General features: G+C 54.3%; 1 protein-coding gene across 1 annotated transcript; it reads right to left on the bottom strand.

The window, feature by feature from the left end:
• LOC129344298 (B-cadherin-like) lies at positions 1-23,745 on the bottom strand. Its single transcript, XM_055000881.1, has 16 exons — positions 23,637-23,745; positions 23,032-23,146; positions 10,475-10,710; positions 10,203-10,346; positions 9,404-9,559; positions 8,700-8,844; positions 8,066-8,241; positions 7,052-7,180; positions 6,662-6,847; positions 6,281-6,525; positions 5,499-5,641; positions 5,009-5,224; positions 4,122-4,346; positions 3,170-3,300; positions 2,512-2,655; positions 1-1,954 (listed from the first exon to the last, which is right to left on the bottom strand). The coding sequence occupies exons 1-16, from the start codon at positions 23,691-23,693 to the stop codon at positions 1,742-1,744; spliced, it is 2,661 nt and encodes an 886-aa protein (XP_054856856.1). The 5' UTR covers positions 23,694-23,745; the 3' UTR covers positions 1-1,741.

Genomic DNA, 23,745 nt, shown 5'->3' with positions numbered 1-23,745 from the left:
TTTTAAAAGACAAAAGTTTATTAAAATTGTATAAAAAACATATCTGCTAAATAAGGCATTACAGTATGGCTTGTGAGAATTTTGCGCCCCTTCTTGCTCATATACAGAAAAAGGTATAAAAAGAACAGTGAAATATCCAGATCAAAAACTAATAAAGACTCTCATTCTTGTAAAAAAGGGAGTCCATCACAGGGAACCGCAATCACACAGACATTTGATACTGAAGAGCAACTGGAAGGAAATCATTGGCATCTTCACTCGGATAATCACCTCTAATTACAACTAGATTACTTGGCAGAAAATGCACCGTAAGAAAAATGGCCCCTTATTCAGTTGCATTGTAGGCACTCTCCATGCAAGCATCTGGTGAATCTGGAACCCCGAAGGCAGCGAGGGCACAATGGGCTAAATATTCCTAAGACATTTCTTGCCAACGGCTCCCTCCAAAACCTTGCTCCTCCTTAAAGGGGTTATAATAGCCAGATCTGTATTTACTATCACATACACCCCCAATTCTACATCAAGAAACTACGATTTCTGCAATATACACATTGTAGGCGTATTCTACAAATAAGACTCTCTTGTGCTTTGGCTGGTCCCAGCAGAGGGCTGTGCAGGGCAACAGAGTCCCCCCTCCCTCCCCGAGATTACATCAGGTGCTGCTCATCTTTGGAACTAAAAAGTTCTCTCTTTCATTTTAAAAGCGGGTCCTCTGGATGCTAGCTAAATTCCGCACTGGGTACCGCATTTGATAGCTGCGCAGGATTGCCAAGCGCACACAGGACCCACAATCTTCTTCAGGGGTAGAGGGCTAAAGTGCATCAGCGTGAGGAGGTGCCCAAGGGGCTCACCGTTGTCCCCAGCTCGGAATCCTCATCAGCCTGCGTCTCACAGAATGGTTGGGCTTGAAGTCGTGTTGGCACGTCTCGAAACATCTCCCGGCTGTTCAGTTTATGTGTCAGGGAACAGCATCTTCTCATCACCGGAACTGTTTGACCCCAGATACTCTGCAGACCGGTTCTTTCTTGTACAGTCTTCCTTTCTTTACATGCTTCGTTCTCGTCAGATTCTTGTTTTTGCGTGTGCGCTCCGGCTGCCTTTCTAGAGGAGCTGTGGTGGTAGTGGGGTAATTACAGGTAAGCGGAGGGTAGACGGGGATTCAAGATTAAAGGAATAAATGGAGGAAGAGCCCAGGAGCTCGGCGTGAAACAGGTCCAGGTGGAAGGACTATGGGATTATGGCTGCGACAAGCGGTAGTAAAACCCCAGGCCGACTGCTCAAAGGTGGCTTGCATTGATCCAGACGACCAATGACCCTAAAGCGAGGCCTCTCGGATGTTCGCCGAGGAAAAAGAATTCCCCAAAGAGGATGGATTCAGACAACCAGTTAAGAGCATGTTATGCACCAGTCATCTCAGGGAGTTCTTGTCCCATTGACAGAGTCAACGCTTAGCAAAACGGAAGGGACTGTCTGGCAATGAGACAATGCAAGTTTAAATTTTCAAAAGAAAATATTAAAAACATCCTGTGAAAAAATTCAGTTGTCTGAATCCTCCCTGAGAGGGACCGACATGGGAAGGCAGGCAAGTTTGCAGCATTTGGGCAATGAGCAGCTGCTCGATTATTATTGAGCTGTTGGAAAGGGGAGGGCAGGTGGGTCTCTGCCAGTGCGACTGATAGCTGGCTCTTGCTCCCCAGAAGACGTGCACGCTGAGCTCTGTCCTGCCGAATTCCCACCACGCCTAGTCCTCCTCCTCGCCCCCTCCGTACATGTCCGCTAGCTTCTGGAAGCGGTTGCCCCAGTCGCTGAGGTAGTCGTAGTCCTGGTCTTGGTCTCCAGTGGAGGAGTTGATGGAGCTGAGCGAGGCGGCCTCAGAGCCGCTGCCCTCGTAGTCGAACACCAGCAGGGAGTCGTAAGGGGGTGCCGTGGGGTCTGTGTCAGCCGCCTTCAGGTTCTGCGGGAGGGGGAGGGGAACATCCACTCAGTTTATACAACACAGGAGCAAGGGGTGGGGGTGGGGCCAGGGCACCCTCCCTTGTGCAGGGAAGGGGGATTCAAGGCCGGAAGCATCGCAATGAAGTCTCCGATTGCGGCTCTTCTCCAGCCCAATGACCTCTCCAGTGACGGGCTGCTGGGACAACCACTGGGCTGCTGGGGAGCCATTTTAACTTGGGCCCTTGCAGGGTTTTCAGGCTGCTGGGAGGATACGCCCGCTTCCCCTCTTGTCCCACCGACTGGCAGGAGCCAGTAGCAGACAGCAGGGCTGCTGCAAGCGATTGTGGAAAGGCTCCCTCCTCCAGGGCCCCCCCCCACACACACACCCAACCATAACCCCTGAACGAAAGCACATTTTGTGACTCACCCAGCTCCACAGGGGCCAGTGTTATTATCTGGGCCCCAACAGACAGCAGTTTTGTTTATCGATATTCCTAACTACTCAGAAGAAGCAGGCCTCAGGAAAAGCCGTCCCAGTTATGAGCTGGTGGGATCCTGGCCGTCTGTGCCACTCACCTCATCAATGAAATTGCCTATCTCATCAGGATTGGCAGGGCGTGGGCGGTACTGTGGGGCTGGCATGAGCGTGGGCACAACATCATTGCGGGTGACCTCAGGACGAGAATCCAGGCCACGGTGCAGCTGGCTCATGTCGTAGTCCTGTGAAGAGAACAGAGGAGGTCACGAAAGAGAGCCGAGGGCTTGCGGCAGGAACGAAGCGGTTTTTCCTGAAGCCTGCTTTTCATGTGCAGAGCGTGGGAGAATAAAAGACCCGAAGCTGGCAAGGCCATGGAAGAGGGTGGTGCAGAAAGAAAAGTTGACTGCCAGGGAAGAAGGAGCATCCCCAACAGAGTGATGGCTTGGATCCCCCGTGCCTTAGCTGCGGTTTGGAAACATTTCTCTTTCATCGCTTGTTGTACTGTATTGTTCTGTTTCCTGGGCCTGAGGGCGTGGGAGAGCCAGCCTAACAGTGAAGCAGATGGTTGGGGCCATAGTAAGGTCCATTTGCCATGAGATGCCAGGACAAATCAGGGGGCAAGATACGACACAGCATTGACGAAAGGAGCCAAGGAAGCTGTGACCGGGCTTGGGAAATGGGAACGGGACCCCAAAGGCCTCAGGGGGAAGTAGAGAGGCGGCCCCGTCCTCAGAAGGCAAGGAGCCCATGACCCACCTGGTCCTCTTCCCCACCGCCTTCTTCGTCGTAGTAATAGACGTTGTCTCGAGTGTCGTCGTCAGGGGGGAGAAGCGGCTCCTTCACCACCTTCCTCCTCCTCACAAACAGCAGCAGCAACAGAAGCAGGACTGGAGAAAGGAGAAGGAGGGAGAGAGAGAGAGAGAGAGATGCAGTGATTGTCTGGAACTTCTGCTGTCCATCAGCAGAGAACCCAAAGTCATCTGCGTTTACTTAAAGTGTTTATATCCTGTTATTTCCCCTTTATCAATGGCACTCAAGGTGACTCTCATAAATTTGAAAACACCCAGAAAGCACACTGGCAGAAACATAAAACAAAATGCTGGAAGGGATCCCAGAGGTCTCCTAGTCCCACCCCTGCACAATGCAAGCAATTCACAGCTACACCCCCCCCAACCCACTCTCCCAGTGGCCGCACTCTGTGCCGACGGAATGCAGAAAAAGAGAAAGGACAGATGAACAGAGCAAGCCACAACGGGCACTCGTGGGCCAGCGAAGGCAGCCTGCTTTGCAGGGTCAGGTCTTCCTCACACCCTCAGGAATGTTTCACAATGCAGCTACAGCCACGGGAAACCTGCAAATGGAGCACTGGGAGGCCTCCCTGGCCTTGTGAGGGAGCAACCAGTAATCCCTGGGCTGATGAGTGGAGCTGCTTCGTGGGTACCCAGGGCTGGAGGCGCTTTCATTGGATGCTGGTGATAACACCCGTCTATTCATACTTCCATCGCTACAACACAGACAGACTGTGCTCAGAGCGGTCACCCCCCTTCCCCAGGGGCACCTCCGTCTCTCCCTGTGACCCGCAGACCAGCTGAGAGCCCTCGCTTTAAGAACAGGACGCAAGTCTCTAGCCCCCACGACTGCAAAGGAGAGCCCGGGAACCCTCCCGTGGAAAGAAGTACAGCTGCAGAGGGCCCAGCACGGTACTCACTCAGCAAGGCAAGAATCCCGCCGAGGATCCCCAGAATGGCCGGGACCTCCAAGCCACCTGCTATGAACCCCTTTCTGTCGCAGTTCTTGGCTTCCCCTTCGCAGTTGCACACTTGGGCTTTGACCATCGTTATCTGCGACTTCCCGTTGCCGTCGCTCAGCTGCAAAGCAATGTTGTACTCGCCTGGCTCGAGCACCTTCGTCAGCTTCAGGATCAGACTGTCAGCTGCAGGAAGAAACATGGAGAAACGTGCGGGCTGAGAGTGACAGCGGACGGACGCTCTCCCGCTTCACTTGGTAGTAGGAGTGGGGATCCCAGCACTGCCTCGCCCTTCCAAAAGGGCACGTGTTAACTCTTTTGAGACAGCGTGGAGGAGAGATTTTATACTGACATGCATTCTGCCATCGTGGCAATACAAGTTTTAAGGGGAAAGGAGGGGGGGGGAATCAAACCTAAAGCCTTCGTTTGTTCTGAAGGAGCTGCAATATGAACATCTGCATAATTCGTCCAGAATTTGGAGAAAGGAAAGCAGGCAGCAACAAACCGTTTGGGACTGAACCAAACACACACGCACACGCACACACACTTCAGCAATATCCATCTGACTTGTTCTTGCAAGCAGCAGCTGAGGTGAGCAACCAGAGTTTTGGACTGTGCCCCTGTAATTGGGGGGCACGTGAACAGAACACACACAGAAAATGCTCCCCTTGGAAATAAAATTCAGGGTCAGCCACCTCAGCTTCCCTTGGCAAGAATAAGGGCTTTAAGGCAAAATGGAAAGGAGCAAGCAAATGTTCCACGTGTGCCTCCAGGAGAGCATAACCGGCCCCCACCCCCCACCCCACCCCCGCAGCACTCCACAGAATTCAGGAGACACGCCAACTTACGCTGCTCAATTTGGACCGACCAGTTGGCATTTGCGCCAAACTTCAGGTCTGCTGAGAAGGTGTGGGGGGGGAGATCCTTGTCCACAATGTTCAGCCGCTGGGGCTCTGGGCTTCGGTTGCAGATGTCGAAGTTCCGGGGGGTTGGCTCTGGGGCGTTGTCATTCACATCATTGAGGTACAAAAGGAGGGTTCCCGTTCCGGTGGCTGATGGGTCCCCTGAACAGAAAGGACAGCACGGTTCGGCCAAACGGGCAGGCACCACATTTCTATTCAACAGCCCCCCCTCCATTAAAATTTGTGGGAGAGGCACATCAGTTTCCTTGTTGCGGTTTGGGGAATGCCTGATCATTCGCCCCGCTGCCAAGGCTCGGATTCGTTTGGAGCCCTCCTCGCTTCGGCAGAGTCCTTGGCCTGACAAAGCACCCGTCATATCACCCTCTCCCTGACTGGGGGCAGAGTCCAGGGGGCAAAGCCAATAAGGCCCGCTTACCACTGTCCGTCGCGAAAACGAGGGCCTCGTAGGTGTTGTTCCTCACATGCTCCGACTCCCTGTCCAGAGCGGCTTTAGTCAGTATGACGCCGTTTTCAGGGTTAATCTCCAGCCACTGGGCCACGTCTTTCCCAATGGAGTACCTGTGGGAGAAACGTGGGCCGGTGTCAAAGGTGATGTAGTTCTCCCTCCCTGTCAAACTAGCTTGAGCATCAAGCTCTCCACACTTGCTACAAATGGGACACAGTTTCAGGAGAGTAGCCTAGACGGACTACAGTAGAGCAGCAGGAATCAAGTCCAGGGACCACTTGGAGACCCACGAGATCCACTTGGCGATGCCCCAAGTCAGGGTCGAGGGGAGGAGGCGGCCACCACTCCTGAACAGCCGCCCCCCTGTGGATCCGGTACTCAGGCTCCCAATGGCTGGGAGCTTTTCTCCTGGGCTCCTCTGTCCTGTACAACCTCAGGGTGGGTTTGGCCATGCATACATGCCCCATGACCCCGGAGGCTCCAGCACTGAAGTTTCCAGAGCCAGCGCTCTTCAGAGGAGCCTTGCCACTGCAGTTAGTGGCCTTCTTTTCATGAGGACCAGTCATATCTCGGAAGTCACCCCCCCCCCAAGCTGCTTCCTGGCCAGTTGCCCCCCCCCCTGCAGAGTAGGGAAGGAGCTGCCTTGGGCTGTCCGCCTCAGCCCACTAACGATGCGATGGAGGAAGGGACTGTGCTGTGCCTTTGCTACTCTCTTTGCTGAGCTTTGACCCATACTGCTTGTCCCCCCATACCTGAGGATCTGTTTCATATCCTTATCTGGGTCCCGGGCAGTATAGGTCGTCACCACCTGCCCGACAGGGAGATCTTCAGACTGCGTCACACGCTTGACAGGCGGCACAAAAACGGGGGCCTCGTTGACATCCTCCACATTGACTGTCACTGTGGCCGTGGATGTTTGGAGAGGCATGGAGAAGTCGGCTTCGTTCCTCACAGAGACTTCAAGGACAAACTTCTTTTGCTCCTCGTAGTCCAGCCCCTGGAAAGGGTGCGAGAAAGACGGGGTGCATCAGGGATGCCGGCAACGTGCAGCCAAGGGCCAGCCAGGTCCCAGCAGCAAAGGAGACCAGCAAGGCCACTGCCCAAGAAAGCAAAGAAAGGGACCCTTGGTTCACCTTGGCTGTTTTCAAGAGGCCATCGTTGCTCTGAGGATCGGTAGTGATGACAAAATTCCCTCCCTCGTTCCCCGAGATGATGCTGTATCTTGCTCTCCACGCTGGGCCTCCTTCTTCATCTGCGTCTCTCACCTTCAGCTTGGCGACCGGGAACCCCACCTCGTTCTCTGGCACTGCATTAACATACTGGAACACAAAGGCCAAACTATTAGATAGCTTCACCTTGACGGGCTGTACAGCCCATAACAGTAATCCCATCCGACATTTTCTTTACTGGAGGAGGCCACATCTTTAAAGGGAAGAGTGTTAAGATTCGGAGGGTAAAAGGTGTCCGTGGGGGACTGGCAGCACATCATACACGGGAGAGGGGAGAAAGGGGCGGCCCATTACCTTGTCTGGGTCAAAAACGGGCGGGTTGTCATTCCTGTCAGTGACAGTAATCACAGCTGTCCCTGTAGTGGTTAAGCCTTGTCCCTGCATGTCAGCAGCCTGGAGGATCAGCGTGTACTTGGGGAATTTCTGTAAGCAAAGAACACACAATGGAATTGCTTGAGTGTATAACCTTTTCTAGGGAAAAAAGCACACACAACTCTTGATTGATCACCACATCCTTTCAGGATTCAAGGGGTAAAACAATTAAGCTATACAGACAGGCTTTATTGCTCATAGCCAGGCACCACAACAATCAACACGATGTAACATCCAAATAGAGAAATAGAAAACTGGGCTATGCCATTCGCTACAGTAGCTCCCATCAAATTAAAAAACTTCCAAGCAGTAACATCAGAAAGAAACGTAAGTTCTCAGAAATGTATCAAGTAAGAATCCGAACCACGACAGTGCATTATCTCGTATATATTGGTCTTGAATTCTTTTTGCTCCCCCAGCAACTGTTGCCATCCTAAGCATAAAAATAAATCGTGGCCTGCACCGAAAATACAAAAATATCCTGTTCTGCCCCAACAGTTCTGCGTTAGGCCTTGCAATACAAAACATCAGCGGGCCATCGGTTTCCCCACCTGCTCCTGAGCTATTCTTCCCGCTGCCTGTGCCTCCACTTCCAGTAATTGACATCATGGCTGCATTTTAGGACCCTGTATTGCAACGGCCAATTGCTGCTTTGGCGCTTCTCTTGCTCACAGCCCTCACTGCAGTGTCTTTCCCCATACGCTCCAAAAGAAAGCGGAGTAGCCAAAGGCAGCGTTAGCCGCGCCCAGGACTGCAGCCTCTCCTTTGACGTGTGGCTTGGGAGGCAGCAATCCTGGGCACAGCTTGGCACTCAGCTCTCACTCTTTCCAGTCGGATTCCATTGCAATTGTTGATGCGGAAGCCTGTGTCTTGCTTGGCATAGTCCTGATCGCCACTCCCCCACCCCTCCCCGCACAGGAGTGCCCAGGTATTCACCTCTCTGTCCAGGCCAGATATAATCACGCCGATCATGCCTGTATTATTGTTGATGGTGAACATTTGAGGGTGGGGCTCCGGTGGGGCCTGGCTGATGATGGAATAGGTGATGACCCCGTTGTAGGAATCCACACTGTCGTCTTTATCAGTGGCCGAGACCTGCATCACGCTGGTACCTGGGCCCATAAAGCCAAAGGGTCAAAAAGTGCAGCAGAGAAAACGCATCTTCATAAGGACATCCCCCAAGCAAAGATGCAGAAGGGAGTGCGTCCAAGACAGCTGCCTGCAAAAGACACTTCCGCTCTCGAGTGAAGGCAAGCCAGGCAGCCTCTGGGCGTAGTTTGCCCCTCTCTCTTGCCAGGCAGCTGCAGGGAGCCGGCTTCACTTCCACGTGCCTCATTCACACTGTGGCTAGACTACCATGAAACCCGGCTCATCTGGCAGGGAAGCTTCAACGGGTACCCAATGGGTCTCTGCTGGATCCCCCTTTCCATGCTGCAGGGCCTCAGTTACCAGGGCGCCCAGTCTGCATCCAGGTCCACATCAGCAGCACCCTCCCAAAGGACTGCGATGGAAGTAGCTGGCGCTGCTTGCCCTCGTTCCCTCCCCGCCAAACAGCTGGACAGAGCCCTACCTGGCGTGGCTCCTTCTTGCACTGATCCGTAGAAGACGGGCTGGGTGAACTGGGGCCGGTTGTCGTTCTGGTCGGTCACCTTGATGATGACTTCCATGGGGTCCTCAACAGGCTCTCCGTTTGCAGAGACCGCATGGGAGAAGAGCTGGGGAGAAAAGGCGTGCGCTGCCATGACTCCCCCGGAAAGGGCCAGGTTTGAATGAAGGAGTACTTTAAAGGAGCTGGGGGGGGGGGAGCCCTCGAGGGGGAGTGGCCAGGAAGTGCTGACAAGGGTTCAAGTCCCCACTTGCTCATGAAGCTCACTGGGCTATCTTGCTATCAGCTCTCAGCCTAACCAACTTCACAGGGTTGTTGTGAAGATAAAATGGAGGAGGGAGGAACAACTTATGCTATGCTGAGTTTCTTGGAGGACGAGCCAGATAAAAAACCAAGCCCACGAGTAACATCCGATGGTGCAGCAAGATCCTTGCCTGCTCCTTCAGTGCAGACAGGGAGGCCCGAAGCCAGGAGATGCGCAACAGAAGCCTGCGAGTTCCAGCACAGGAAGTGAAGGGATAAGCAGAGGTCCCCCCCTTGGGGGCTCTGAGCTGCAGCCAAAGGTCCCCAAGCCAAAGGCTCTCCAAGAACACCTATCGGCTCCCCAGCCCACCGCTGGAGGTGTTCACTCAGGGCCCAGCAGTTGCTCCGGGGCCAAAGGGACTCACAATGTATTTGTCGATGGCCTCTCTGTCCAGCGGGCGGGTCACCTCCAGCCAGCCAGAATCCCTCTCCACAGTAAAGACGCCTTCAGGGGGTGCGTCTGCTCCTTGCCCAGTGATGCTGTAGAAGATGGTGGTCTCTTTGTCCTTATTGGATTTGATCTGGTGGGAAACGGTGCGTCAGTCAAGGTGGGGAAGGCATCGTGTCAGGGTAACAGCAGAGGCCCAGGAGGGGCCCAGGGCGCAATGGGAGCACAAGGCACGGCTTTCTGCCCTATTTGATCTGGAAGGGGCAGCTGCACGGCTAGAGGAAGCTGCAGGTTGGCCCTGAGGAAGCTCAGTCCAAAGGCAACAGGTCCTAGAGGGGCTGTTCTAGACCCCAGAATGCAGATGAAGCTTGAGGTCCCCTTGTTTGTGCAACAGGTGCGCAATATGTGCAGTGTGCGCGCTGCTGTTTACCACTCCACAGGAGCTCCTGGGTCATGCTGCGTTTGCCCTCAGGGAGGATCTCACCCGCCCTGCCCTCGGGCACCCACTTGCCCAGGAGCCAGAGTTTAGCTGAAGAGAGATTTATGCAAACCATTTACACTCTGCTGTACCTCCCTAAGATTTCAGTGGGAAGCCGGTCAGGATTCAATGGGGTTTTCTGGAGACCCAGCATTTCATAACACCAAGAATCCTGAGACATCATTAACTTGGGCTTCTGGATAGCGCCATCTACACATGGCCGCCCCTTGGCAGGGACCCCCAGGAAAAACCTCCCCTTTGTGGAAGGAGCAGACGGAAGAGACGCCAGGGAACTTACCTGCACCAGTTTCTTGGGGAAGGGACCCTTCTCATTCTCCGGGCAGTTGATTGGCGGAATGACCCAGTCCCTCTTCTGCCGCTTCAGGCCTGGCCGAGACTCGGGGAAGGCCAGTACTTCTCCTGCAGCTGGCCCGTAGGGCTCCTAGGGAGGCAGAGAGGCGGGCGGCTAGTTCAGCAAGACGGGGGAGGCCCCAGCACCTGGCTCGGGGGTGCCCCCTGCTCCGGCCCAATGAAGAGGGAAGGAGCCAGGGAGAGGAGCGGCACACGTACCACACGAGGAGGGTGTTCCTGTTCATGCTGGTGGTGGCCGTGGTGGCGGCTCCTCAAGACTACTGTGGCTGAGTGCTGCTTGCCAGCCGAGTCCCAGGCCAGGATGCCAAAGCGCCGTTCATGGTGGCGGAGGTGCAGAGGCCGCTTGACCCAAACCACGCCGCCACGCACCTCGAAGTGGCTGTCCTCTGATGCGTAGGGTGCGTGAGTCCTCCCCGTGCAGCCCTCAAAGCTCACTGCAGAAGTGGAGGGGGGGGAGAGAGGAAATGTCAGAGGGCAGGGGCCAAGGAAAGCCGCACGGGGAGAATGCAGGACGGGGACTTGCCAGCGCTGCCACAGCCAGGGGGCGCCAGCCCTCCGCCTAAAGTTCCCTGTAAATGAAAGCAGGTGCGTTTCCGTCCGGACTCTCCAGCCACACAGCGCCCATCTTGGAAGAGGCTGGGCTTTGCAGAAGGCACCAAGAATGAGCATGAGTGGCAGCAGGGGCGGGTGTGTGTGTGTGTGTGTGTGAATGGACAGATTGTGTCTTTGAACTTGGTGGCTCCCCTTTGCAGCAGCCTTTCCAGCTGTGGACACCCACTTCCCCTTTGCAGAGAAGTGGTGGCTGAGCTGCAAGCAACGCGCTGTTCCCCCTCCAGAATTAACCTTCCGTGTGTTGCGGAAGGTTAATGAAAGTACCCCCCGACCTCTGACGAAGCCACCCTCTGCCCTTGACTGCTACCTCTTTTGTCCCTCTTCTTCAGTGCTACAGAGCCAGCCTCCCCCGCCCCCCGCCCCCTTTCCAGCTACAGGACAGTCAGAGGAGTTTATTTTCTGCCTAGGTTGCAACAGCTTAAGCTTTCTGCCATGGGGTCCACAGGAGGGCACTCCCCGGCTCAGAATCATAAATGGTGCAAGAATGCAGTCAGATTAATAACCCATAGATTATGAGAAGAGTCCTCCGTCTGAATTATTTCTGAGGATGCCCAAGCTCTCTGCATTAGTCCGAACAATGCCCATTTTCAAGAGCTCCTCATCTGCCCTGCGTCCAGCCACCTCTCCATCCTGTTGTGAAGTTCCAGCTCAGATGCTGGAGAGTCTCTGTTGCAATTAACCTTGCTAGCTTGGCAAGCTGCATGAAGGGCAGCGGGGAGGTAATGTGACACAGCACACATCAGGAGGGAAGGCAAAGGGATTGAGGAAGACGTCACCCACTCTTGAAAGGTGGACGCAGCGCTCTGGACCTGCCCAGCATCAAAGGAGATCCTGAGCAGTCCATTATGCAATAGCAGCCCAAGAACTTCTTCCCCAGGCCAAGGTCAGCAATGAACGCAAAGGCAGACATTTGTAACGGGTGAGGCCTTGGGAGGCTTTCAAGCCCTGCTTGGAGAGGCCATTGGCTCTTCCTGTCCGCAGGGCTGGGCAGCTGAGGGCCCCCAGGAGACCCACCTTCCTCTCCTCATTGAGCAAAGCAGAAATAAGGCGCCCCACTTGCCTTGCCAATCGCTCTCCTCCTCTAGCGCTCCTGCTTCCAGCATCAGCCACGCTGCCTCTGAACGTGGAGGCTCAGCCGTCAGCTGCTGTGCCACCAGGGCCTCCATCGCAGAGAGAGCTGATGTCCCCGCCCCATTCTGCCATAGATTTCAGACCCAAAAGCAGCAGGACCAATGTCAGATACTCCTCCAGCATATCTGCCTTGTTATGAATTCCTTGCTGCAGTGTGTAGTGTACCTCTGAGAACATGCAGAGGGAACCTGTTTGGCTGACTGGTTGCTAGCTGCTTATCTTGCAGGTGTTTTGGTTACCATTTCCTGGCTGGCCTGAGAACATGGTCTTGAAGTTCCAGCCAAGACCGCACCAACCTCCTAAGAGACTGAGCAGAGCTCAACCTTTCCCTCCTCCCCTCTCTCCTGGCTCCTAACGGCCTTTCTTTCCCATTGGGGTGTGTGGACTGTGCCCTATAATTAACCTTGCTTTGCTGCCTTGCATCACTTCAGCCAAAGATCCTGTCTGACCAACTTGATACTGGTATTCTTCTTTAATAAAGTAACTTTAACTCATACACCTGAGTGATGCAGTGAAGTGCTTGGGGGAAATACCTGGCAAGGCCTGACAACCAACTGTCAGCTACGTGCTTGCCCGGTCTCTGGCAAGCAGACCTCTTAGGAGCCATCCCCAGATGCTACAGGTAACAGGCAAGGTGGAAATGCAGCCCGTAAAAACATCAGTGAGGTGGGACAAACACTTGGCCACGGTGGGGGAAGCCGGCTGGACACAGCCACCCTCAGAAGAGTCAGCCGTGGCAGCTGACCTGCCCCAGAATGAGTTCTAGAGGCCACTTGGACAACTTGGAGAAGGAGAGCTGAGCTCAGTCCTTCCGGACCGGCTGTTCAGGTGGCCCCGGCCAGGCTCAAAAGGGGCCCAGATCTCATTCCTGGCAGCTGAGGTGCAAAGGACCCAAGACCCCTTTAATTCAAAGTAGAAGCGTTCCCACCCCAGCACACGCGTTACTGCTGGGGACAGACTAGACTTCGGAGCCACAGAGCTACAGGCACCAAGAGAGCTCCGCGCAGCCCCTTGGGTGTTTCAATTGGTGCTTCTGCAGAAGGGTCGAGCAGCAACATCTTTAAAAGAAGATAAAATATTGGGGAGGCGCACAGAGGAAGAGGAAACTTGAGTAGGGTGTTGAGCAACGAAACCACCGCAGCCCACATAGCATGCTTAACAAGGGCTGCAACACGGCTGCAGCACGGACAGGCCCAGAGCATTCAAAGGAAACAAGACGGAGGCGGGATGAGCAACCCACAGCAAGCCAGTCCGAATTACGCAATCAGAGCCGCTTGGCTTTCACTTCCTCTTCAGGAAGTTGTTCTCATCATCTATAGGCTATTGAACACAGGGAATCTTATCAACACTGAACCCATTTTCCTGATCAGAAGTGGAGTGTGATTTCCCCCATGGACCATCCCATGCCTGTGGAAAGCATGTGTGGTGGTCAGAGTGCGGCCCACAAGCCACAAGTTGCTGCTTTGCATCCTCCTGTGCCGGCAAGCGGGAAGAAGAAAGCCGCCAGGTGTTGGAGCACGGGCGGTTGCAGAAGGCAGGTGTGGGGACCTCTGGGCAAGAGCACCAGCCCTGCCATGGGTCAGCTGCAGCCACAAAGCCCATTTTCAGGGCATGGCTCCCACCTGCTGGCTCAGCAGAGGTTTTGATCCACAGCCCTCAATGACGGACAGGTTGGCTGCCACAGGGTTGCTGCTGGGCTGGCTTGGCCCCCCTGCATGGGGAGGGAGGAGGCTGTTGCTCGGGGACGGAGCCCCTGCTTCGCGAGCAGAAGGCCCAAGGTTCAGGCCCCGACAGCCTGTCTGTGATGCAGAAGTCCTCCACCCGGGACCCTGGAGAGCCACCGCCAGCCAGAGGAGAGAGGGCGGGCCTTAAGGGTCAGGCTCGATTTGTTTCCATGTTGTGAGGCCCCCCCCCCATCCCCCCACGTGGTTTGCCTAAAAAGTGTCACAGCAGGAGCGAGAGAGACACCAAGTAGCAATGAAAGAGACAAAGCAACTGGTGGGCCAAGCCGACTCCGTGCCGACCCCAGCACTGAACACTGCCACACAAGCAGCACAGCAGGCCGGCACCAAGGCCCGACCCAGGGGAAGATGCCAGCCGTCCTGCTCTGACTGACCTAGCTTCCTGGGGCGCAGGGTGAGGGCCAAGTGATGGGGGATAAACCGGTAGCAGAAACCCCTCAAAAGTGCGTTCTTACGTTGCTTTTCCTCCACAGAGCTTGGAGTTCCCCTCCCCTACTTGCCCTCAACAGTCCCAGTGCAGGAAAAGCAAGCAAGAGTCCTGTGGCACCTGAGAGCCTGAACATTTTTTATTCTAGCCGAAGCTTCTGGAAGCAGCAACCGCCCACTTTGCCCGGTGCACGCAGGACCCACTGGCTCCATTGTTTAAAGTGCAGCAGGACTCCTTGTTTAGCTTCTCCTTGCACTCTGCTCTCATTGCAAGGAGTCGCTGGGCACAATCTAGCAGGAGATTCTCCTGCACAAGAAGCACACAGAGAATGGCAGGAGCCCGCACAGGCTGCAGCGGGTATGACCTTTGGTCGCTCCGGATGTTAATTTTTCTGAATCTCAGTCACGTGACTTTACTGGGCCTGTGTGCACCTGTGCCTGTGCATGTTCCCCAGCCCTGCAACTCAGTGCCACCGCAAAGCATTTCCATTTCAAAGGTGTGTCCCTGAAACGGCCACACACAACGTGCCTTTTCCTGCAGTGACACCCCAGACAAGCTCTGCCCATGCCAGGTGTGGAGGCAGAGCTGGAGAAGACAGCTCCAGACCAGGAGCCTTCCCTTGGCTCAGGCACAGCCAGCCACAGAGCAAGGTAGCCCTGGCAGCACAAGGCGGCAGCCTGAAGCACAGGGCTCCACCGGGAAGCCGCCTGCCGGAGGGGAGGGGAGCTCCGCCCTACCAAGCTTGTCCCTCCTGCTGGCCTACTTCGGAGGGAGTGTGCGTTCCGACTCAGCCAGGCCTGGGCAGGACCAGGCGGATCCACAGGACTCACCCGTCACTCTCCCCACCCAGTGCCTCCAAGGAGGCTCTTTGGAAGCTGTGGCTCTGTCACACAAATCACACACAACACCTGCAAAAGAGCCCCTTCAGGCACAGAAACAGCCCTCCCTCCCCCACCATCTTCTAGGCTCTCCAGCCAAGGAGGGGCTGTAGCTCGGAGGCAGAGGCCCACCTTTGCATGCAGAAGGTCTCCAGTTCACCCCCAGTGAAAAAAAGGACTGCAGGTTGCACTGCTGGGAAAGCCCCTCTCTGCCGGAGCCCCAGCCACCAGCAGTCGAGATAGAACCAGCCCCCCCTCCAGTTCCGGGTAAGACCACACCTCTCAAGCACATCCTGGCCACCCTCAGAACCTCTGTCTGTGCCACGAACACCACCCATCTTTTCAGCTGCTCGCATGAAGCAGCCCAAGGGGGTCTCAGGGGACCAAAAGTAAGCCAAACTCATGACTGGGATGAACACAGATTCTGCCCCTGCTCATATCCGCCTGCCCCTGGTTGTCTCCTCTCAGTCTCGAGGTGGCAAGCTCTTTGGGGCAGACACTGTGAGAAGTACCACCTCCTGGAAGGGGCTTTGTACAGAATCCCCCTTGAGCCAAGAAGAAAGGCAGGGTGCAAACATCTGAATCAAATCAATTGCAGAGTTTTCCTGTAGATGACATCACACCTTTCTATGCTTGATAAGAGGGAAACTGAGGCACTGGCTTCCATTGAAATCGTCTTGTTGCAGGAAAAAATAAAAGCCATAGAAGAGGGCCGGAGGAGTCAGGTAACCAGGAAAACTTCAAGAATATAAAACTCCCACATGACAGGAACTGTATTTTGAGCTTATAAATGAGAACTCTTCACGGACACATGTAAGTTTCCAAAGTCTGAAAGGTGAAAGAGCAGGGATGTGTAATGATGAAGCTATTTGGACATGTGACAAGTGTGAAAATTTACTTTCCTGATTTTAAAAAAAAATGAAACTATTTAGAAGTGATTGCACTGAAGAAGATAACAGACACATTGGTGAGTCATATCCGGGGCTTCAGTTTTCCCATGATGTCATACCATTCAGCAGTCTCCCGATTTTCCTGATTTTCAAGCTAAGTTTCTAGCCCTCGTGACAATGAAAGAGGCTTGCAAAGCATGCCCTCCCCTGGACTAGCAGAAGGAGAATTATGTAGATGGTGCAAATGTGACATTCACACACATCACAGGACTTCACTTTGGACTGCAGACTCTTCAGCGCCACGTTTGCGCAGCTTTCCTCAGGACACTAGCGCCCCGCAAGCAACTCCCTCAGAGGTCTTACTTAATACCCAAACTCTAATGAAGCTTCATTAAAGACATGGTCATAGATCCAGAGGAGTTAGCCGTGTTAGTCTGCAGTAGCAAAATAGCAAAGAGTCCAGTAGCACCTTTCAGACTACCCAACCGACAATGCATCTGACGAAGAGAGCTGTGGCTCTCGAAAGCTTATGCTACAATAAAGTTGGTGAGTCTTAAAGGTGCTACTGGACTCTTTGCTATTAGAGACATGCATGCCTATTTCCCTTCAAATGCCAAAGGGTACACAACACCATGAACACACAGCCAAGACTGGCCAGCTCTGCCTTTCCGCCCACAGGTGGTTGCATGACCTGCTTCAAGAGATGTGACCCATGATCCTGTGCAGGGTCACAGGGTGCAGGGTCACAGGGTGACCAGTGTGTTTGCTCCAGGAGCCAGCCAGCCCCCCCCCCCCGTTTCCACCTCTTCTTCTCAGAGAGAAGCATGTTGTGGACAGAAGGAGCTGTGGCATACACACCTCAGGGCAGAATCGTTGGACACCATGCCTGCTCATGGCAACAAGACCTTATCTTGGGTCATTGAGGACCAACATGACTCACCATGGTTTGAATAATTGAGCAGACAGGAAGAGAGAATGAAGAAGCAGAAACGAAGCAGCCCCCTCCCCCCGTGTCCTGAGAAACAGCAAATGACGTGCTTTCAGCAGCGAAGTTCCCAGGAAGCATTTATTTCCACTTCCGACTGCGCCAAAGCAAGAGAAACCCCATCACCTTTCACACAGCACCAAATATGGGCAGCAGCAAGATCCTTGAGGATCACACTTCCCGTCCTCCGGGGCCTTTCCCAGAGACTCATCCTCCCACATCCCAACCTGGGTGGAGCACCAGAAAGGGACAACACCAATCACACTGAACTTCCCCGTGGAGAGAGCAGGCCTGGCACAGGTGGAGAGGAGCCCGTCTCACCGGCAGTGAAATGCCACCTTCCTGGAACTCAGACACCCAAACTAAGTGCTTGCTAACCAGGCAAAAGGCCACGGGTCAGAGGCCTGCCTCTTCCTTTCTTCCGTGCTTGTCGAAACATGTTCGCATCCAAAACATTTGAGCACAATGCCAACAGAAGTGGCTCAAATGCGGTTTGGAGTCTGCCTCAGAACCATGCCTAGCTGGGAGTGAAATGCTGCACTCCACGGGGGCCCAAACACACATGCCATTGTCTGAAGCGACAAAAGAAGGGAAAGAGAGCAGGATGCGTCACCGTCCTCCCCCACCCGGATGCATCAGGCCAACTGTTGCTGTGGCGTGGCACTCTTCGTCTGCCTCTGGCACCTCACAGTTTCCGCGTATGAGCAGTGAGTGACATCACTTGGGAGTATCAACATGACTTAAAAGCTTGCAGAACAAGAGTTTCACCTGAAAGCTGATTCAGACAGCAGTCACGCAGTCCCACACAGCGAACAGTTCACTCCCGTTCACTCAGCCGCCAGAATCCCGGGCTCTTTGGCCTGGTCAGCTGGGGCAGAAGAATGTCCAGAACTGCACTGGACACATGAATAATTGACACATACTCTAGAGTAGGTCCCAAGCGCGAGGTAGGGCCACCCTAGATTAACTACTACAGGAAAACTGCACAATGCATGTTACACCCCCAGCACTAGTTTGGAGTCATACGTCTCTCCCTTCTGGGACAACAAAACATTCCCCCCTGAAAAACGCAAGTGAAGTTCCTCAGCAGGCTGTGGAAGAACCATGAAGAAAGACCCCAAACTCCCGGATGTACAGCCCAATGCTGCAGGCAGGTAGGGGCTGCCGTGATGCCTCAAACTCAGAGCAGCCGGGGCTGACCCAGTCCCAGATCCGTGCTACAGAATCCTTGGCCACATGTCAAGAAATGACCACCGCTTTGCTCTCTCTCCACGAGCACAATTGTGGCCCTAAGAGCTACAGCCAGCTGGCTGAGGGTGCAACACACAGAAGGGCTCATCGTCTCTGCTGAAGGTTTTCTGAACAGGCCTGGATTGCAGACTCCAACCTGGCAAAGCTGATCTGTGGGAAAGATGCTGCCTTGGGAGGGGGGGAGGGAGGGAGGAGCTAGCCAGAGGCAGAGTTCTGCATGGCACATTCTCAGGGACCGTCATGACCTGGAATTAAACCCTCTGCCTCGCTTTGGAAAGGAAATTTGCCACATACAGAAGGGGGTTTCACACACACCCAGCTGTAGCTCTGAGTAGGGGGCTGAAGCCAGAGTTCCCATTATATTAAGGGCTCCAGACCCTTCTGCGTCATTGCCTTAATTACAGGCTTGGCTCCTGGGCTGTGGACAGCCACTTTGCTCCCAGCAAGCACCTTTGAAGATTTGCGGAGCTGGGGTCTTCCCCCCTCTTCTTCCCTCCCTCCCTCCCTCCCTCCCTGAAGGAGGACCTGGAGGCTCAGTGGGGAACTCAGGCTCCGGCTTGAGCTACCTGGTTCGGGCAAGTCTTTTGCCCCTTTGGGGAGGCTGTGGGTGTCTCTCAGAGAGCACCTTGCGAAAGAAGTGGGCCAAGCAGCTCCATGCTCAGAGCCTGTGGAGGGGGTGGGCACACCACAACGCTGCATCTACACAGCATTGGACATTGCACTGTCTGTTGCAGTAACTCACAATTGTGTTGCCATGTCGTTCCTTCGACCCAGAGCCTGCTACGGCAGGAAACCAGCGCTCTGACTCAGCGCAGCAAGGCTCCTCAGAGGGGCTGCAGACATGGGCCCGCACGCATCCATAAGGACACGCACACCCACTTGACTCAGCTCCCCCTTGGTTTTGCAATGCAAGAATGACCAAGAAGTGTTGCATACACACAAAGGGATTTTGTCATCATAGGTTGGAACCCGGCGGGCCTCTTTTAGCGAAAAACAAAGGAAAGAGCACTCTGACACATTCCAGCAAGTTGTAGTAGGTACATCCATGTCCTTTGCTGGCCTGATGAAGAGTTCTGTGTCATTTGAAAGCTTGCTCAATCCTCCTTCGCCTGCCCACTGGGCAATCGCCTTAAGAATAAACAGGCCTCATTGGACCCCAGGCCTTGCCACCCCCAGTGCTGCTACCAAAGGACTGCCCATCCGTACCCAAAGCACGTGACTCTCTTGGTTCTGGGACAAAATATAGCAGTGACTCAGCTGTGTACCAAGCCATGCCGAAGAACTGCAACTCACATCACAAGCGATCAAGCTGCACTAGGTTTCATGGGCATGAAACAATGCGATCTGCTCAGCCTTCTGGGTTAGCTTTACCAGCTGTTTTTCCTGGAAGGGCTCCAGCATCTTTTGTGACTGTACAACTAAGGGGGAAATTCAGGAGATTAAGTTTTTCTTGTTACTTCATTTACTAGAAGGAAGATCTTCAACTGTTGGATTTTTGTTTACAAGGGGAAAGGAACTTGACAAGTATCGACAAGTTTGTGTGTGTTTGTTTTAACAGGGCTGTGCCTCTAATCGCAGAAGCCCTTCCAGAACAAAGCTGGCAGCTGGTTCTAGGTCCAAAACAGAAGACAATTGTAATGATTTCTGACCTGTTACATATAATAAAGACACAAGCTTGAGAGACACATGCCGGCCACTTGCCTGCTATCTCTCCTGGCTTAATCTGTCTATAACCAGAGCAATTGCAGGTGTGGAGGCATGCTGGTCTGCAGCAGAAGAGCTGGATTCGAGTCCAGCAGCACCTTAGAGACCAACTAGATTTTCAGGATATGAGCTTTAGAAGGCCAGAACTCCCTTTATCAGATATGAAGAGGAGAGCTTTGACTCTCAAAAGCTTATGTCCTGAAAATCTTGTTGGTCTTTAAGGTGCTACTGGACTTGAATCTTGTTCTAACCAGAGCAGACATTATTGGATGCAGACAAAGGCTTCCCTTTTAGCTGAGCCCTTCCCAGTTTCTTCTGTTCCCTCCATGGCTTTGAAGCAGAATCAGGGGCCACCTGTTTGTACTCTCCAGAAACAGGTCAGCCTTGGCTGTTCCTGCTCTCCCCGTCCCCAGCCGGGAGCTGGATTCTGTTTGCATTCACCTCACTCCAGATTATTCCTGATTACAGTCAATAATGACAGGCATCAGAGTGGCATAGATGGGGCAAGCCCATTTTATCTCCCCCAAACCCTGCAGGGCCTGAAGGGATCCAATCGCTGGGGGCTGCCCTCCACAACCAGCTAGAGAGGGAAAGGCATGACTGAAGCCCCCTTTTGCCAGGCATGAAGGGAAGCCGGCATCTCTGTCTCTATTTACAGGTGTGCCTTTGGCCTCAAGCAGAAATCTTCATTCAAGGTAATCACCTAGCATCACTGAGTTAAGATCAGCCATGCTGGGTGTACGTGAAATTCTTGCCAAACAGCTGAGTCAATTTTAACCCCAGGTAAACGCATCCCTTTCTGCTGCTTTGTTCCCCACTGAAGACTTTCCCCTGCCCTCTTTACAATATGGAGACGTAAAAGCACCTGTTCTTTCAGGCCAAGGACCCCCCAACTGCTCCAGAGCAAGTCCACACAACACTCACCTGGAGTCTGAGAGCCGAGGCTGCACACCTGACAACCTCAAAGCTTGTGATCTCTCTTTTTTTGGTAACTCTTACACCGCCACATCCACCTGACTCCATGAAGTTCTCACCCAATACAAAATAATCAAAACAGAATATTCATATCATGATGTTCGAACTTTTAAGATATACATTTCTCATTTCTATTTGATAGAGAACAATTCATGAATGCAGAACATATTTCATAGGCTGTGGCTCGGTGGCAGAGCATCTGCTTCACATGAAGAAGCTCCCAAATTCAATCCTTATTTTCTCTAATTAAAAGGAAGAAGTAGCAGGTAATATGGAAGATGTCTGCCTGAGAACCTGGACAGCCAGTGCCAGTCCGAGGAGGCAAGACCTGCCTTCACAGAGTAGGGGTTTTACTTCTTAGCAGTCCTGCAATTCCTTATTTCATTACCTAATAATTCATTTTTTGCCAGAGTATCCATCCCTCCAGGCCAGCTATTTTTTCTTCTTTGCAAATAACAGAAATCTCACAGTGAAAGGTCTCCTGCAGCTTAGAACCTGAGATGAAGAACCCTTTGATGGATGCCAGGGACCTGCTCTGAGGCAGGGAGAGATGGAATGTGCAACAGGGCTTTTTTGGTGGTGACCCCGTGCACATGGAATGTCCTCCCTGGGAGAAATCAGCTCAGCCCCACCGGGCAGCAAAGACCTAGTTGTTTGGGTACCTTCTGGAAAACGTGTATTGGTTGGTTGGCTTGGTTTTTGCCCTTCTCCCTCCTTTGTCGTTTAAAAATCTATCACAATTTTAAAATCAATTTGACTTCTTTTTAAAAATTTAGTTAACTGCATCTTGTTTAGATTTCTGTGTTGTAATAATATGTTGTTAGTTGCTTTGGCAATTGTTCAAAAATGGAAAAGTGGGATAAAAATGTTTACAGCTTTCGCCTGATATTCTGGCCACCTTTTCTGAAACCAGTCTATAATCCAGCCTTGCCCCACTCTCTGCTCCCGTTCCCCGTCTGCCTCTCCTAAAGAGATGTCAAAGTGCCCTCTGCCTGTACTGGGACAAAGGAAGATACGGCCCAAGGTCAGGGCATCTCTTTTAGAAAGTGCCACTGTTCGTGGCTGCTTGCCTTGGCATGTCGTGTCATACTGCTGGCAGCAGCTGCAGCAGCACAAGGGAAGCGTGGCCAACCAGGCCTGAGTCTGTGGCCTGCCTGGGAGACGGGGACGCCAAGATCAGCTTTCACCCAGGTTGGCTTCATGACAACAGTCTTACTCAGGACAGAACCGAAAACGAGACTCCAGACTAAGCCCAAGTAAAACCCGGTGAATGATTCACAAAGCTTATTGACACAAGGTGGCCGTGGCCGCCCCCGGCACGCCAACGAAACTGATAAGCAGGGAGGGCAAAGCCAGTCAGGAGGCTTGTCAAAGTTCACAAACGCACCAAATGCAAACGACACGCCCCAGCCACTGCGAGCTGGAACAAGCCTGCGTGGCTCTCCTTGCCAGGCTCCACCTTGCGTAGCTGGGCTGGGTGCGGGCAGCTTCGGGAGAATGTGAACTTCTGGCGAGGCGGAGGCGAAGGAGTGGTGCCTGCCTCAGAACCAGGAGCTGCCGGAGCCGCCTCGGAGAGGGCCGCAGAAGGGCTGCCTGGCCCTTGAACCTGCAGGGGGTCCATTCTCCTCTCAGGAGGTGGATTTCCCCCCAGGCCCTGGAGCTTTTGTTTGTCCTCTTAGGGCATGAGATGGCCTGGACAGGCGTTCAAAGTCAAAAGCCTGTTTCCAAGCAAACCTGCAGTCCCTCCACATAGCTAAAGCCACGTCCATTTCTATCTCCCCCCACCCCCCACAAGCAGGCAGCCCAGCCTCTTCTCAACCATCACCTGGGGGGCTGGGGGAAACCCTGAGGAAGAGGACGCCGGGGGGGTCCCTGAAGGGCAACACTTCCCCCTTGGGCAAGAAGGCAGCAGGTGCTCTGTGGACCCACCAGCAGGGGATCGGAAAGGTAGCCGAAGCCAAGCGCCCTGGGCCCACACTGCCCCGCAGGTGGCCAGAATATCAGGCGAAAGCTGTGCGCCCCCGGCAGCCGCAGGGCCCGGCGGGCTGTGCTGCCTGCGCCTTCAGCAGGCAGGTGGCCCCAGGCCCGGCGCAGGCCGAGCGACCGGTGCAGCTGGCGGCCAGGCCCAAGGAAACGCAGCGGGCGCAGGGCGCCTCTTACCTTCGCCCAGCCTCTGGCCCCTTCTCAGGTCCCGTCGGAACACAGGGAACGTGTAGGTCTCCGAGCTGAAGCCCGGCCGGCAGCGCGGCGTCTCCTCGCAAAGGCCCCTTCCAGCCTAACGCCCCCAAAGGAAGAGAGGCGCGTTTCAGAGCAGCCCTGCGGGGAGCAGCCCTCCCGCAGCCTTCCGTCCCGCGCCCCGGCAGCTGGGGGGATCCTGCCCGGAACGCGGCAGCGCTCTTTAGCCCCCGGGGCCAGCGGGCGTTCGTGGCGCCCCCCCCCCCCCGCCCCCGGAGCGTGGCCCTTCCGAGCCGAAGCCTTGGCTCTTGATGGAAAGTCTTTCCGAGCCTGCCTGGTCCCCTCCTCAAAACGATCCAGCAACTTGAAAACTACCTAGAGCCACGAAGGGTGGGACTCACTGCCCGGCTCGAAGGAGAAGAGGAGGCGCCGGGGCAGGGGGACCTGGAGGGGCATACTCCTCAGAAGGAGGCGCTCCTCAGAAGGAGGCAGCCTGCGGCCGGCCAAGAAGAGTGCCTCTGAGCATGCACCAAGCGCTCCCCGCCACGCCACGGCCCTCCCTGGGGACTCGGGCACCCGCCGGCCCTTACCTGGAGCAGCAGCAGCAGCAGGCAGAGCCCCCCCAGGCGGCCTCGCGGCGTCCCCATCAGAGTCAGGCGAGCGGAGCGGAGGCAAAGCGTGGTGAGAGCGGCACCGCCC

The sequence above is a fragment of the Eublepharis macularius genome, chromosome 16 (genome assembly GCF_028583425.1).
Source record: "Eublepharis macularius isolate TG4126 chromosome 16, MPM_Emac_v1.0, whole genome shotgun sequence".
In the NCBI taxonomy this organism is placed as follows: Eukaryota; Metazoa; Chordata; class Lepidosauria; order Squamata; family Eublepharidae; genus Eublepharis; species Eublepharis macularius.
This window is presented reverse-complemented; position numbering and strand designations above follow the sequence as displayed.